The sequence below is a fragment of the Ipomoea triloba genome, chromosome 10 (assembly GCF_003576645.1).
Source record: "Ipomoea triloba cultivar NCNSP0323 chromosome 10, ASM357664v1".
NCBI lineage: Eukaryota > Viridiplantae > Streptophyta > Magnoliopsida > Solanales > Convolvulaceae > Ipomoea > Ipomoea triloba.
In genome coordinates, this window is record NC_044925.1 from 8,617,184 (window position 1) to 8,634,043 (window position 16,860).

A 16,860-nucleotide genomic window follows, 5' to 3' on the forward strand; every position below is an offset into this window, starting at 1 on the left:
TTCATCAACCAGGAGAAATACACCAAGGATCTGCTCATGAAATACAATATAGAAGGGAAATCCTCAATCAAAGTGCCTATGGGAACTTCTCTATGTATCGACGTTGATAGTGAAGGTCGAGAAGTCGATCAGACTACGTATCGAGGTATCATCGGATCTCTTCTTTATTTAACTACAAGTAGACCAGATATATCATTTGCAGTAGGTGTATGTGCTAGATTTCAGGCAAGTCCTAAGGAAAGTCATCTCAATGCATCTAAAAAGATCCTTAGATATCTCAAGGGTACGCAAGGTGTTAGACTTTGGTATTCGAGAGGTGGATCCTTCGAACTTACGGGATATTCAGATGCGGACTTTGCCGGTTGCAAAATTGATTGAAAAAGCACATCTGGGACATGTCAGTTTCTAGGTGGGAGACTTGTCTCATGGTTTAGTAAGAAACAACATTCGATAGCTACAAGCACCGCTGAGGCAGAATATGTAGCAGCTGGAAGTTGTTGTGCTCAGATTTTATGGATGAAGCAACAGTTACTTGACTATGGCGTTGAGTGTAAGGAAGTTAAGATTATGTGTGACAACACAAGTGCCATAGCTATTACTAAAAATCCAATGCTACACTCAAGGATGAAACATATTGATATCAAGTATCATTTCATCCGAGACCATGTTGAGAAAAAGGATATAGTATTCGAATATGTTGCAACGGAGGAGCAACTAGCAGATATTTTCACAAAAGCGTTATGTGAAAATCGGTTCTCTCAACTAAGGTTAGAATTGGGAATGATAGAATTGGGTTGAATGGTCAAATCTTACCTTCTTGTATTTAGTGCCATGAACTGTTTCGTATGTGAGGGGCGGTTACATCAACTTTATGGCAGCCTTGGAGTTACATAGCATTGAATGGTCATTCATGTAGCTTCCCGTGACTCCAACAACACCTTAATTTTTGCTATAAAAAGGGGAGTTTCTTCCTCAGTTCATATCATCAACTTCTTCATGGAGAAGAAGAAAGGAAAAGATGATATTCCTTTCTGGTATAGAGGAAAGAAATCAGCAGTTAAGTCCAAAGACTTTCAAGGAGAAAACTATCCAGAATTGATGAAGGATGAAAAGATTGCGGAGCTTCCTGATAATCCAAGCAAGTATCCTATTCCCATCAAAGGTGAATGGATCCCCAAATGCAAGGAGATCTTCAAAGGTGGGATACTGGAATCAGGAGAAGAATCTCGTATAAGTGGACCTCCCATAGCTGCCCATTCTGGAAAAGGGGCTCCCTCAACCAAATGGAGAACCAAGGGAAAGGGAGAAGGAGCCTGTGAGGGGTGCAGCATCGAAGAGGTAGAGAAGAACAAGAAGAATTAGCTACCTCTAGTCCTGTAACTAGAATAAATAGGATTTTAGATGGCTAGTTCCTGCTCTAACGTTAGAAACCTAGATGGCTACTAAAGCCTTAACGAAAGCCTCTATGGAATCAAATAATATATTGATTCATATGTAATGTTTCTGGAAATCATTGAATGAACTTAAGGAAATGTTCTAAGTGACATCTTTTGGATGAATTAATCTTGTTCTTTACCGCAATCTGTGTTCGAAAGATCAGTCAAGAGATACAAAAGTTAGTGGTTTCAAACATAGTTATGTCTCGAAGAAAGGCTGTTCGAAAGATCACTATCGAAAGATAAAATACTGACTCTTTATGATAAACAAATCATGGTTGTATGGAGGAATAAGGAGGGTTAGGGATCAATCACTCAGGGGGAAGATCATTAACCATATGTTCATACTTCTATGGAACAAACCAGATCAAGATTGGAGGAATAAGGAGGTTTAAGGATCAATCACTCAGGGGGAAGATCCTTAAACTCATGTGGAAGAAAATTCACCTTCGAGAGGTGAAGCTGAAGGTTCCAACGGATATATGTGGAAACGGCTTATTTGGAAATTAACATTAGCCACGTGGTCTTCGGTCACTGACAGTTTTTCCTATTTTTAGGGGCATTATCTTAATTAGTGGGAGCATGCTCATAAAGTTATATTATTTTATAACCCCACTTTCTTGAATCCCAAACCTTCCTATGCTTTACCAAAAATACCCTTACTATATTACCTTCTCATAACCATTATAAAGGGGCATATCCGACCTTTCACTCTTTTTAAATCAACCAGGATCACTTATCGGGTCATGTTCTTAAACCTACCCACATATCCGACCCATATTCCCTCTCTTATAAAAGATTTAACCCGTCTTCTTTACCCACTACCAAACTCTAAACCGAATACCCAAAATCCCCAAATCCTAAACACTGTACACATTCCCTCCAAAAACACCGAGCTTTCAACAATGGCGTCCGAATCATCATCTTCATCATCATCTCAACCCTCTGACGCATACCAGAAGGAACTGGACCACATACGAACCCTCATCAAGCAAGTCAAGGCTGGGATCATTCTTGACAAAGATGGCTTCATTGCTCATTCGAGGAAGCCAAAGCAGACGACGAAGGTTCTCAAAAAGTTCGAGGAAGCCGGTCTGATGAAGTATATGACACATGGTTATCAGACCACTCATGCCCTCGACTTCACCGAGTGGTTTGCAAATGCTAAAGTCACGAAGAACAAGATCGAGAGCCACGTTCATCAATCCGAAATAACCCTGGTGGTGGGAGATCTAAGAGCCGCATTTGAATTTGCTACTTCAGAAGAGGCAATCACCAACCTATCGGATTACAATCTGGACAAGCAAGCTTTTTGGGACAAAATCCGATTGGGAACCGCACCGACCAGCGCAACCTCTACCCTCCGGAAGTATCACTTAAAGGAGAGGTTTGCGATAGCAGCTGACCTAATCATGAAGTTCATCATCAGCAAGGCCTCTGGGACAGATGAAATCAATCTGGACATCCTCAAACTCCTTCATGCCATCTGGAATAAGGTCCAAATGGACCGGGCAAGCATTATCTTCAACTTCCTAAAGCAGCAAGTGCAGGGCTCAGTCTCAAATGCTAACCAATCAATTTCTAAAAAGGTTAGTTTCGGTTTTCTTGTTCAATACTTATTAAGTTTGAAGGGTTTCCAATTGAGGGACGGGAAGGAGATTCATCGAAATACCTTTATGGGTAGGACGAGGTCTCAAGCCCCAAAATCTAAGGGTGTAAAGATTGCACCTTCTCCCTCAAAGCCTAAGGGAAAAGGCAAAAGGAAAGACCAACCTGCTGATGAGGATTCTGATTCTGCACCTCTGGGTGTACTGGTTAAAAAGGCCTCTGAAATAAGGAAGGCTAAGAAAGCCAAATCTGTTGCATTAACTGAGCTTCGAGAGGTGACACCTTCTGTAATTCCAGTACCATTTGAGGACAGGGCACAAGCCCAGGGGGAACCTCAGGCTACAATGGTCGCTGAGGTTGATAGAGTGCCCCTACCATGTCCATATCTGGTGAGATTTTTGTTGATTTGAACTTGGATGATGGTGCTGGTGCTGTTGATGAGTCTGCTGTTATGTCTCGAGAGGAGGCTCGAGAGATTGAAGGCAATGGGATCAGTGATCCAGTGCGAGTTAATGTTGAGGAACCACGAGAGGTGGTTCGAGAGATGGATAGTACAATAGAGGAGGTTCGAGACGTGGTTGGGAGTCTGGAACCACTTGAGAATGCTAACTCAAAGGCTGCTGCTATAGATCAGGGCACTATGGTCAGGGACCCAGTGCATCATGCTCAAAATGTTGAGTTCACACCCACTGAATCTGCTCAAGTTAGTAAGTCAATTGCTCGAGTGATAGCAGATGTAAGGCTAGGTGATGATCTCTCTGATTAGGATCGAGAGATCACTGAATAGGTTGTGCAGGATGCACATGTTGTGGTAGATCAATCTACTGGGCAGATTGACATGGAAGAAGAGACAGCCACTCCGTTGGAGCCTAATGATGAAATAGAAGTTAGTTTGGATGACTTTTCCAGAGTACTTCGATGGATCAACTGGAGAACAGGTTCATTTAACCAACTGATGGCACAGGTAGCAGAAATGGAGATAGAAGAACAGTTTGCTCTCCAGTGGTTGGGTATTTCTGAGATCCCAGCTCATGAACTTCTTGACCTTGCCCATGAAATGAATGCAACCATGAGAAATCTTGGAAGGACTGATAAAGGGAAAGGCATAGCTACTGCAGACACAGAGATTGAGCCTGAAATAGACCCTGAGCTGGATGCACAATTTCGAGAAGACATCCGGCTCGCAACTGCGTTATCCTTGGGCCACCAAGTGGTGGATACGAGAGGTCTAGAGGAGACCTCAGGTCCCATGACCCTGAAAATCCAATAGCAACAGCAGCAACTCCACTGTCCCAAGTAAGTGACTCTGCTTAGGACCGACAGGAAACAACTTCGAGAGGTGCATTCGAGACCTCTGAAGCTCAAGAGGCAGAACAAGTGCACGATGATAACATTCTTCTTCTGCCAGCTCTTGAGTCCACACCCTTCACTGACACGGATGAAGCAAAGACAGTTCGAAAGGGTGAAATTCCATTGCTCACATATCCTGGTTTTTTAATTGACTTGGAGCGGGCATCTCCTTTCCTGCTACCAGATGATACTGCATCAACCTTTGCAGCCAGGATGTTTGATGGGCAAAGATGGAGTGCACCAGCTGCTCCTGAAACCATTGTTATCCTTGATTCTCCTGAGCAGGCTGAGGTGCAACCAGATGAACAACATGAGCAGACAGCCACAAGTCCTGCTAGTTCGAGAGGTAACGAGGGGGAAGATGTTCCCATCAATGGTGGAAACTGAGAAGCACCTATCGATGCACTGACTCCCTCTTCTGATCCAATCCCTCCAGCAGTTGATCTAGTTCCCAGCACTGGTTCGAGAGGTAATGCTGAGGAGGATCTTCAATCGGATGGAAACCAAGAAGCATCCAATGCTGTAGTCCCTCCCTTAGCTGATCCAATCCCACCAGTAGCGGAAGCTGAGGTGTCAGGTTCCAGAGGTGAAGAGCAAGAAGTGATCCATCCCTCAGGTGGAAACCAGGAAGCGCCTGACATGGAGCTACCTTCAAGCTCTGATCCTAGTGCTCCTGCTGACCCTCAGACACACGTTCGAGAAGTGGACTCCCAGTTGCAAATCACGGTTGGAACTCTGGAAGCACCCAAGTCCCCTCCTCGAAAAGGTACTTCTGAACCTTCTTCTCTTTCTTCTGATGATGATCAGCAGGCCGAAGATGCTTTCATTGGCGAGGTGCGCCAATTTATAACCGATCACTCTCAGAGAATGGCCCGTATTGAACACAAAGTCACGCTTGTTCATATCGCGTCAATGCCCACTGCTGGCTCGGAAGATTATGCTCAATCCAGCCATGAGGAGCTTTTAGAACAGGTAGCTTGTGCTGAGGATGCTGCCAGAAGCGCATGGTCTGAGGTTGCTGATGTGAGGCAAGAGCTTCACGCTTTCCGCACTTCGACGGAGATTCGACAGGACATAATGAATACCCTCCTTGATGATCTGTCGAACCAAGTGCCTGCTCAACTCCAGAACTTGCTTGAAGGTTTGGCCACCCTTCTTTCCCGACAGGATGATGCCAACAAGGGGGAAGATATTGCAAGAGAAAAAGGGGCATCTAGACAGCAAACAACCAGCAAGAAAAGGGCAACCAGTGAACCCTTAGCTACTGAACCTCCTCCAAAAGTTCCAAAAACAAACAGCAAGAAACTGGAGGAAGCCAAGAGACAAGAGGAACTAAGGGTCCAGCGCACAATGCAAATTGAGAAAAGAAGAGAAGAAGACAGAGAAAGGGCAAGAAAGAGACAAGAACAACAAACGGAAAAAGAAAGAAAGGATGAACAAATGATGATCAACTTCAGATTTGGAAATAGAGAGGACACTGTGCAGAGTCTAGTCCTTCAAATTTTCAACCTTCTGAAGTATGTTGGAATATCCCTTCACAGCAATATGACTCCAGAAGAATGCGTTCAATGGTGGAAAGATGGAGTAATTGAAGGTGAGTTTGTTGGGGAGGCTTTCAGGAACTACCTGTTCTTTCACGTCACAGATGACTACCTGAATCTGGTAAACACAAAAGACCCCATCAAGACACGAGAAGCCATTAACGAGAAGAGGCAAGCGAACAAGAAGTAAGCTCTCTAGTCTATACCTCTCCCTTCTTTTAGTTTTTATTGCTGTTGTTCTTGGTTCTCTTTATATTTATCTTTTGCTAAGTATAAACTCTGTAAAACATTCCCTTGATCTTAATATATATATCTTTTGCTGGGGTGTTGCGTGAGTTTTCAATATGTCTTAGCAGATTAGGTTTTATTGTCAAACTTACCGTATCTGCTGAAAGTAAAATCAAAGTTTATTTTCCTGAAAATCAGCCATATAAGTAAGTATAGTGTTGGAATCATCAAAAAGGGGGAAATTGTTAGGAACATATTGTGATAGGTTTTAATGATACCAATTGTAAAATATAATCCCCCTTTGTCTCGATATATAGGCAAAAACGTGTAAGTTCGACAAGTAAGCTAAGACCGAAAATACAACCGGGTAATTGAGTTCAACTCGGAAAATATTTAAGCTCAAGGTAAACTTGATTGAACACCTTAAGAGTTTCGTGTTATAAGTCGTTCATAGATAGATCAGAAGAAGGCACGAAACATCACTAGAGAATAAGGGTCTGCGAGACATCAACTAAGTCTCGAGACATCAGAAGAGTTCGAGACATGGAAGCTCTCGAGACACCGATCCAGTTCGAGACATAAGATCGAGACATCGACCAGTCGAGACATCAACAATGGTCTCGATGGACTAGTACTTCTCCAAGGACTGAAATACAATCAACACTCATAGAAAGGAGTAATTTAAGTTTGGAGAAGAAGAATATCATGGAGATAAAATATTATAGGAGGTGCTAAGGATAAAGAACACGAAATAGCCAAAAGTGGATGACACGTCAGACTTCCACAACAAACGGTCAAAAGGTGCACCAATCCTAAGTCGGTCGTATTCCCTAAAACAAGGATTAGTGGGAATATAAAAAGAGTAACTTTTGCCAAAAGAAGTAAGTGGAGCATGGACTCAAGATAGTGGAATATGAGATATTCACTACAAGACAAAAGGCTCAAGTCACAAGACCACTACTCCATGAAACATCCTGTAATTGTGCAAGTCCCATAATCAGTATGGGAACCAGATTTCAAACGAAATAATATTCCCTCCAACGGAATTATTCCTCAACTCTCATATAAAAGGACGTGAAGACACAAGTTTAAGTTTTTTCGAGAATTCTAAGCAATCATAAGAGGTATCTAATTCAAACGTTCAAAGTGCAAGTGTTTAATCTGGAATATCGTCCTTGATATTCACAAGTGCGAGAAAAACACATTTTAGTGTTTGAGAGAGTTTCATTGCTACAACGCATACACATCTAGAAGGTGATCAAGGCTGCTTAACAAGGAAGATTATCCAACGATAGCTCTTGATCAGATTGGAGATTGTTACACAACCTGTGACAACTGGAACAACCTTGCTTTGGAGAATGCAAGAAGAGGCGGAGTAACCTGGAAGCTGTCTTGTGAAGATCCTAAGGCTTGAGGCGGGCTTGGTGATCAAAGCTCAAGTGCTTGAGAGGTGGAGTAACAAGAAACGGGGCGAAAAACCTAAGGCTTGAGGCGGGCTTCGTGATCAAAGCTCAAGCGCTCAATATTGTACTAAAAAGGGAAGATTTAGTGCAATCCTTTTAGGGAGTTTCTAGAAGAAGAGTGGACGTAGGCGGGTTGGCCGAACCACTTAAAAATCTCTCTCGCATTTACTTTCTGCTTTTATCTCTCGCTAACGTATCTCTCGAACTGCACAACATATAATCACACCTCTCGAACTAACTCAAACTCGTGCTATTTAAAAAGGGGATAACTTTTCCGCTGCGCATAAAACTTTGTCTTCATCTTGTGAGGTGCTGGACCTAAACATCCTAAGTCCAACACACACGAGAGGTCGAAAAGATTTGCAAAATCTTATACAAGTCTATTCACCACCCCCCCCTCTAGACTTGTACCCCATCCCCTCGGGACCAACACATAGCCCTATAATAAAAATCATATAGTATGGGCTTTGTGTGTTTTGATCTAACAATAGTAGTTTATGAAAATAGCCCATCTATAGCCCATTATGAAATAATTATATTTGAAATCATTTTAATAATCACTTAATAGGAAAATAATCCCTTATTAAATATTTATATTTGAAATAATATTACGGAAGTGCGGGGTATCACAATATTGTAACAAAATTAGTGTCATAAATATCTCAAAAAATCATGTTCAACATTCAAGGACAAAGCATATAGACATCTGACACCACGTTATAAGGGAATTATTTGAAGACAATGAGATTGAGCTGGAATATGTTCAAACAGAGAAACAACTAGCAGACATCCTGGCAAAGCCACTAGATGCTAATCGTTTTGAGACCTTGAGATATACTTTGGCGGTCTGTCGAAGGGAGTCATGAGTCAATTCATGAGACAAAAGGTTAGGTCTTTTGAGTACCATTCAAATTACACTTACTGTTATTTTTGGTACTGACCTTAAATTGATCTGTGATATATTCTATACCTTTCTTCATTATCTCACCTATTTAAAGAAATTTGAATTTTGAAAATCCCAATTATTCTTTTCCTAAAACCTTGGATTACCTTGTTTATCTTCATCTAAACTAGGAAGATAAGCCTTAATCCTTCTCTCTCCTAGTCTCAATACTGAACAGGGTTACATCACCACATGTCTATATAGTAACTTCCCTGCGTGTCAATTGCATTAATTAACAAAAACCTTTAAAAGTTTTCTCCTTTATTCTCAATCGCCTTTGATCACTTTTCACTTCCCAAAATCGAGAACACATCCTTATTCTCCCAAACACAAATTAGGGCTAAAATCCTCTTCCCAATAAATCTTCACATAACAATCAAGGACTGAACTAGACTCACAATGATGAGGTTGCTTAACAAGAATCATACTCAAGAGGAAACCAAGAATCTTTTGAAAATGTTTGTGTGTATGATAGCGAAGAAAAAATTGAAGATGGACCTAGATCTTATTGAGGAAGTTGTGGTGACATTGTTCGAGCAATACTTAGAGTTCATTAATCTTGTGACAATTGATGAGGTTAGTGCTCTTGTATAAATCGTTGATGACACAAAGGTCGTTGCCGCCTAGATTTCTATACCAGAGGATGGTAACATTGTAGGGGCAATCCTTCAGTATTTTGGGCTGAGCGTAATCGAAAGGGAGGCAACCCATTTGCAAGCTCAAGCGTAGGAAAAGGAGTTGGTATAGGAGCAAGTTCAAACTCTTAAATTGAGGTCTATAGTTCCAATCCCGGCCTGTTATTGATCTTTCTCTAAAAATATCTAGTGTTTCCAAGAGATTATCTGTTTCTATGTCTTATCCCTCTTCGATAAGAAATTAGTCTGATGTCTACAGTGGAAAATGTAGGACCCTATTCGAAGCTATTGATATGTGAGTTTTACTGCCACCTTACTGACTCAATGAATGATCCAACAAGTCAAGGCACTATAAATTCTTTATCTGGGGCAAATGGTATAAGTTGAGTCCCTAGGCCATCAATGAATTTTATGGACCTGAAGCTAAGCATATGGAGGAAATCAATGATTAGGATCAAATAGCTAGGGTAAACACTATTGGAACCCATTCTCACTGTCCTACTAACCCATTGGATGTGATCTATAGTGTTGACTTAAGTTCAAAGTATGTCATTCTACATCGCCTTGATACAAGAGTAATTGGATTCCATTTGCTCATCTTTATTCCATATCCAAAGAGCTAAGTGCATTCCTATACCGCATTGGCACAAAGCGAGGAGTTGATCTAGGGAGAGTCATTTTCTCTCACATGCTTTCTTTTGTCCATCCACGTGAGCAGAAGGTAAGGTTACCTTACCCTAATTTAATTCTTGGCATACTAGCTGCTCAAGAACTATCTTTGTACCCCTATGAGATTACACTAAAGAACACAACTCAATACCGAGTTGATGAAAAACTTCTGGGTGGAAAGCATGCCAAAGACATTAAACCAGTTACACCATCCCTTGTGCCAACACCATCTGATGTGAATGAAGAAAACCTTACCCCCTATATGTGAAAACCTTAAAGTGGCTCATAGGCTAATTAGTCAACAGTTGGATGTAGCTTGTATTGAGCTTGCCACTATCTTACTATGTCTGAGTCTAGCAGATGTTAAGCCAGAGACTGTTGTTGTTGATCAGATCAATGAGGAGGAATCCTTTTCTGCTTAATTTACTTTGTTTATTATTCTGGCAAAAAGGGGAGTAGTATTGATTGGGGGAGAGTTTGGTCGTTTAAGTTTGGTTCTATTGGTGGAGTTTCTTGAAGACAATTGGTTATTATTTTTTTATAGCATACTTTAAGTTTGATTTGTTTATTTGGGTCTGTAATGTTTGAACAATTGTCCTTTGGAAAGAACTTTACCTTGTTTTATTGCAAAGCTACACTTTTGATTATTTTGGTTGTTTAATTGTATTGTTCTATTTTGAGTTTGTTAGTGTTTAGTATTATAAAGCCCAATTTGTAATTGACAAAAATATTATGCCAAACTAGATAAGTTAGGTTTAGTGTCAGTTAGAGTACTGATTGAAAAAGTAGCAGAACAAACACTATACTAGAGCCTTTGGAAGCTAGACATTGGAACTACACCACCGTATCAATTACAACTGGTAGAGCAATTATGCGGTCTTAGGTTATTTTACAAGAATATCCTTCTCTCTTACTGAAATACCTCAAGGGTAAGATAGTAATTCATGCTACATGGAATGTTTTTTGGAATTCATCCTTCTATATGATATTTTTTGGAATTACTTTCTGTTTGATCTATTTTCCGCACGTAATCATATCGCTGTTGCACTAACTTATTAAACAAACGTGATTAGGGTTAGTGATAAGACAAGATCTCAAACAGCTAAGTATGAAAGATAGGTATTGAATATTGAATATTACAAATATAGAAAATCATAGCGACGGAGAAGAAGTAATTGAAGTGTTCAAGCTTTGGAGCATTCAAGTCTCAAGTTCAAGTATTCAAGTATTTTGAGTCTAAGTACTATGGTTCAAGTATTTCAAGTATCAAGTTTCAAGTATTTCCAGTATATCAAGTTTCAAGTAATTCAAGTCTAAGTACTTTGATTCAAGTTCAAGTATTTGGAGTTTAAGTACTCCGATTTAAGTATTTCAAATATTAAGTTTCAAGTATGTATTTCGAGTCTAAGTACTCTGATTCAAGCATTTTAAGTAGTGAGTTTCGAGTATTTCAAGCTTAAGTGTTTAAAACTCAAGCATTTCAAGTGTTGAATTTGTTGCTTTCAAGCCAAATCTGTTCGTAGTGAAGTCTTTCAAGTATTCAAAGTTCTTTAAGTTCAAGTATTTCAAGTCCCAAATATTTCAAGTTCAACCATTTCAAGTAATCTTGAGTATTTCAAACTCGAGTAATCAAGTGTAAGTATTTCAAATACCAAGTTCGTTGCAATCGAGCCAAATTTGTTTGTAGCGAAATGTTTGATCTTCAAGTAAATTTCAAGCAAATGATCAAGTATTCGTGAAGGGTTTAAATCAATCAAAGAATTAAATGATTTCTTCATTGATTATTGTACCCAATTTACACAATTACACATAGTTTACCTTGTACCAAAATTTCAGTGTTAATACGATAAACTTGAATTTTTATGGGTTAATTAACAACCATATAAGAGATGAATGCTTGCATTTTATTCATGTTAAATACACAGGTATATATAGCTAAATACAGGTAGAGAAATGTGAAGATATAGTTCCAACCAACAAATAAAAGTTAAACAAATAAATACAAATAAATTTAAACTCTTGAAGAACAGGTTGATCTATTCATTGACAAGTATAACATTAGAAACAAATCACATTGATGGCACAAGCACCGTATAGTACATGTTGATGATTGAAAATTGGAAGTAGAACATGCGAAGGAAGCTACTTTGAAACAAAACTGATCATCACTTTATTTCACTTATGCAGACAACATTAATTATTTGGGTTAATTTTTTGTTGATCTGGATGTATATATTGTGAATTAAGCCCACTTTGCCATGAGAGACATCCCGCCAGCACCCAAAAGTACAGCAGCAAGAGATTTGATCTGCAACTTGATGCTTCCCTGCATCTTTGAGCCCATGAAATCTGCAGCAAGAAGATCGACTAAAGCCATGTAGATGAGAAGGCCAGCGGATGATGCATTGAGCAGCCCCACAGTGATGAGAGCGCGTGGGCTGTTTTCTCTGTATGTGGTTGACAGTGCTATGCCAAGCGCAATTCCAAAAGGAGTTGTGACTGAGAAGAAAAATGCCATCACCACCTTTTTCACCAATTTGTACTCAGCCTGCAAATCATCACATCAACTAACTCTGGTATTAGTATAATATTTTGAGCCGATATTGGAAGCAGAAAATTGATTTCTGGAAAATGCTTTCTTTAAAAATAGTCATTTTTTTTAAAAAAAATAGTTTCATTTTCCGTGTTTAGTTGCATTCTGAAAAAGCTGTCTTTGTGTGTTTGGTTTATTTTCTAAAAAATCCTAGAATTGTATAATTAAACATTTTAATTGCTTTATTTAAAATATAAAAATATATATAATAATATCAAAAATAATGCTATTAAAAATTAAAAAAAAAAAAAAAAAAAAAAACCTCTGGTTTCCGGCCGAAACCGGACCTATTTTGGCAGAGGTTTTGATTTTAGCGGAAGGTTGTGCCTGGTTGTGATTGTTGGATGGTCTGTGGAAAATGACTTCAGCCAAATTTTTGCTGAAGTCATTTTTCTCCAAAACAGCCTCGTTTTTCCAATTTAATCGAAAATGATTTTTATTGACTTGATTTTTCAGGCACATTCAAACACGGGAAACCCAGAAGAAATCATTTTTCAGATTTCCAAACACACCCTTAATTTCAATTTATCTTTATCTGGAAATATATATAATATAGTATTTATTATTATAATCAAATATATTTGTTTTTATTAATTTATAATGATATGAATTGAAGAGTGAGGTGAGGAAAGACTTTGCCTGCAGGATGCAGCCTCCAAGACCCATTCCTTCAAACATTTGATGGAAGCAAAGGGCAGCCACAAGTCCTTTAATGGTGCAAGTGTTGTTTGATGCTCCAAGACCAAGCCCTATCACTACCGAATGAACAATGATTCCAAGCTCTAGCACCTGCATTATATTCATAATTAATTCTATTCAATTCTTTTATTTTTCCAATATTTTATTCTGATGCAATGATGCTCCCTAAGCCCGTAGCATCCACATTAGTTGTGGTTTTTGAGGAGTTATTTCATGTATAATTAAGAAAGAGAGCATGAGAGGAGATGAAAAAAGAAAAAAGCAATTAAAAAAAAAATAAAAAGAAAACTGTCAGAAAAAAATAAAAAACTAATGATGTTTACGCCCCCTCTGGGTGCTCAGTTTGCAATAAATGCGCATATTCCTTCCTTGTTTTAATTTTTTATCTCACCTTTGGCCCCACAATAAACTCATCTTCTTGTAAATACATTTTCTTCTCACTCTTCTCTCCTCTCTCCTCCAAATCACACACTCTCTCTTTCATGTTAACAAAACCTCAAATAAAAACCATTGATATTGATGCTCTAAGTCTCAACAAATTTATTACTTAAAAACAAGTTACTTAAATGAAAACTTACTCATTTGAAGTTACTACATACGATATGTAAAAAATTAGCATCTATTCTAAAGTCAATAATCAATTTATTAACATAGTGAATATTGACATAATAAGGGGTAGTTTTTGTTCTTATTAAAAAAAAAATAGATATTATAAATTCATTGGCTAAATATGTTGTGATTGTCCCTACCAGAGCAGCCTATTGGCCTCTTTGTTATCCTTTGCCAGTTAAGATCACAAAGTTAAGCTTATCCAGTGACACTTTAAGATAATGATTACAAGTGCCCGCATGGGCAACTCAACTAGTTACAGTGGTAAAATTTGAGAGAAGATAATGATTACGGGTTTTTCAATATTGTCACTCAAAAAATAAGTTGTGATTGAAATATGTTGAAATTTTTTATTAAATGAGACAAGAATATATACAATCTTACAATATTGCATTCCACGTGTAATTGAAAGAATTTTAAAGTAGATTAGATATATATAGAGTAATTATATAATTTTATTTGTAGTTGACATAGCAATTCTTCATATTTTCAAGTTTCTAATAAATTAAAAATAAAAGTAAAATATAAGGTTATGTCTAAGGTCACAAAATGGAAACAAAAGCTTCCATTTAGAAAATAATTAGCTAGCCGGCCTATTTTATGGAAAATGGCCGGTACTAAGATTGAAGCCATTTTTGAGACACTTCAATCCAGTTGATTAAATAGTAATTCAGTAACTATAAAGTAGTTTGATTTTTTTTTATTTGGTAAAAGTAATTATTTCACCCAAAGTGCTTAAAGCATAGCTGAAGGCCGTCTCAAAACTTTATTACCATCCCAATTAATGTTTTTGCAACTGAACAATGAAAAGTAATCTTTCTTAATTTCTTCTTTGTTTTATTTAGGAAAATGAAAAGCAATCTCTTCCTCTAAAAAGTTGAATTCTCCACCCTAAAAACTCTTCACACATTGGTTTAATAGAGTATTTGAAAGGACCGAAATCATTGTAATTTAGTGACTCAACAGACAATCAAATGAAAAATAGTTTCGTTTCAATATCTAGCTAGCACATGCTTACTTGGATTCATTACGTGGTAAGCACATGCTTACTTGGATACATTATGTGGTAAATAATATTCTTTGTTGAGGAAAATTGTAATTTTTGTTCCTCCATAATATGTTAATTATCAAGTTACTCCTGAATTATTGGTAGTGTGAATGTTACCCCTCAATTTTTAAAAATGGTACATATATTGTCCCTCCCGTACCAACAAGAGGGGCAATATTTACACTACGGAAGGGACAATATATGTATTATTTTTTAAAATTGAGGGGCACTATTTATACCACTAATAATTCAGATGTGACATTAATAATTGACATATTATGAAGGGACATAAATTAGAATTTTTCCTTCTTTATTGTTTTATCCTTAAATTATTAAATTACTTAAGTAAGCCAACTATCAGTGTGATGGTATTTCGGTTACCATTTCAGATCATAAATAACATGATAAACTTTGATTATTTGAGTTGAAAATGTTTGACAAAGTATTATACTATCAGTCGTTATACTGTGGACCATGGTCCACAATACATTATGGACCATGGGTCATGGTTGATACTGCAGTTGTGTTAAAAGGATACTGCAGTTGTGTTGAAAGGGAACTGCAGTTGCGCGGAACAGAGGCCGTGTCATCCATCTGGAATTGCAGTTGTGTTGAACGGATACTGCAGTTGTGTTGAAAAGATACTTCAATTGTGTTGAACGGATATTAGAGTTGTGTTGAACAGATGAATGGCCTCTGTTTTGTGCAACTGCAGTTTCCTTTTAACACAAATACAGTATCTTTTCAACACAACTACAGTATCAGCTATAATCATGGTCCACAGTGCATTCTGGACCATGGTCCACCATATAATTTGCGTTATACTATCTGGTAAAGAATCAGGAATATTTAAAAAAAGCAAAAAATAAAACTAACCATGGCTATCACGCGCTTGCGTAGAAGCTTAGATCCATCGTCTTTACCGACGGCAACAGATCCATGGTGGTGGCCGTGAAACTGAAAATTATTATTCTCGCCGCCGCTTACTACTTCTACTCCCATCTCACGATCTCCTTCCGGCACAACATGGCCGCTGGTTCCCGGGCTTTGCTTCTTGGCGTACAAACTGGTGGCCATGGAGTCAATAGCCAGCGTCACAATAGCCGACAGCATTGCGACGAATCCCGTGAACGGAAACTTGTGCCACGGGTTATCCTTCAAGCAGGCGGAGGACAACATATCGAAGGAGTCAGGGAGCACGTGCATGAATCCTGTGGCCAGGATGATCCCCGACGCGAACGCCTTCACGATCACGAAAAGGCTCCGTTCAGGGCTGAGAGCCGGCACGGACTGGGTCACCAGCGGCAGGCAAACTCCGATCATGCTCGTCATCAGAATCGACACAATGGCTATGATTTTCAGCTTCAGCGCTCTCGCCTTGTTGTTGCATGAGTTGTTCGCCTCCGCCGCGCATTCGTCGGATTCCGATAGGGCTTGAGGGGCGAGAAGGATGAAGATTATGACGAAGAAGAAGAGCTTTAGCGACGATCTTCTACTGTTCTCCATTTACTTAGCTTAGTTCCGCGCGCTAAGCTAATTAAGGCTCTTAATTAGTAGTGGGCGTTTATTATTTTTCTGAGATTGTGTATGTCCATCTAACTTGGATTCACTAATCTATTTATATGTCTTATTCAATTTTATTTTTATATATAATATATGTTTTGGTACGTACAAAAGTACAAAGAAACGCAAATAAAGTACAAGTCAAATTGGACTTGGGAAATGGGAAGTGGCATGAATTGGCAAACATCAATTTTTATATTCGATAATATTGCGACTATTTTCTTTTTCTTTCAAATTTAAAAAAGTATATGTCTTTGAGTGGGTAAATTTGTGACAAATTGGTCGGTTGGGCATTAGGGCTTTTATTAACAAAAAAAAAAAGAAAACAAAACATAATTTAGTGCTATGGCTAGCTAATTCCATTTTTAGCGTGTGTTTGGAAAGCAAGAAAATGACTTTTGGAAAATGTTTTCTGGAAAATGAGTTCATTTTTCGTGTTTGGATGTACTCTGTAAAACTGTCTTTGGGTGTTTGG

The 16,860-nt window shown here is 38.5% G+C and overlaps 1 protein-coding gene across 1 annotated transcript; it reads right to left on the reverse strand.

Annotated features, from left to right (window-relative positions):
* Positions 1-11,875: 11,875 nt before the first annotated feature.
* Positions 11,876-16,332, reverse strand: LOC116032700 (fe(2+) transport protein 1-like). Its single transcript, XM_031275395.1, has 3 exons — positions 15,699-16,332; positions 13,106-13,255; positions 11,876-12,421 (listed from the first exon to the last, which is right to left on the reverse strand). Exons 1-3 carry the CDS (start codon positions 16,326-16,328, stop codon positions 12,116-12,118), a joined length of 1,086 nt encoding a protein of 361 aa, XP_031131255.1. The 5' UTR covers positions 16,329-16,332; the 3' UTR covers positions 11,876-12,115.
* Between the last annotated feature and the right edge of the window lie 528 nt (positions 16,333-16,860).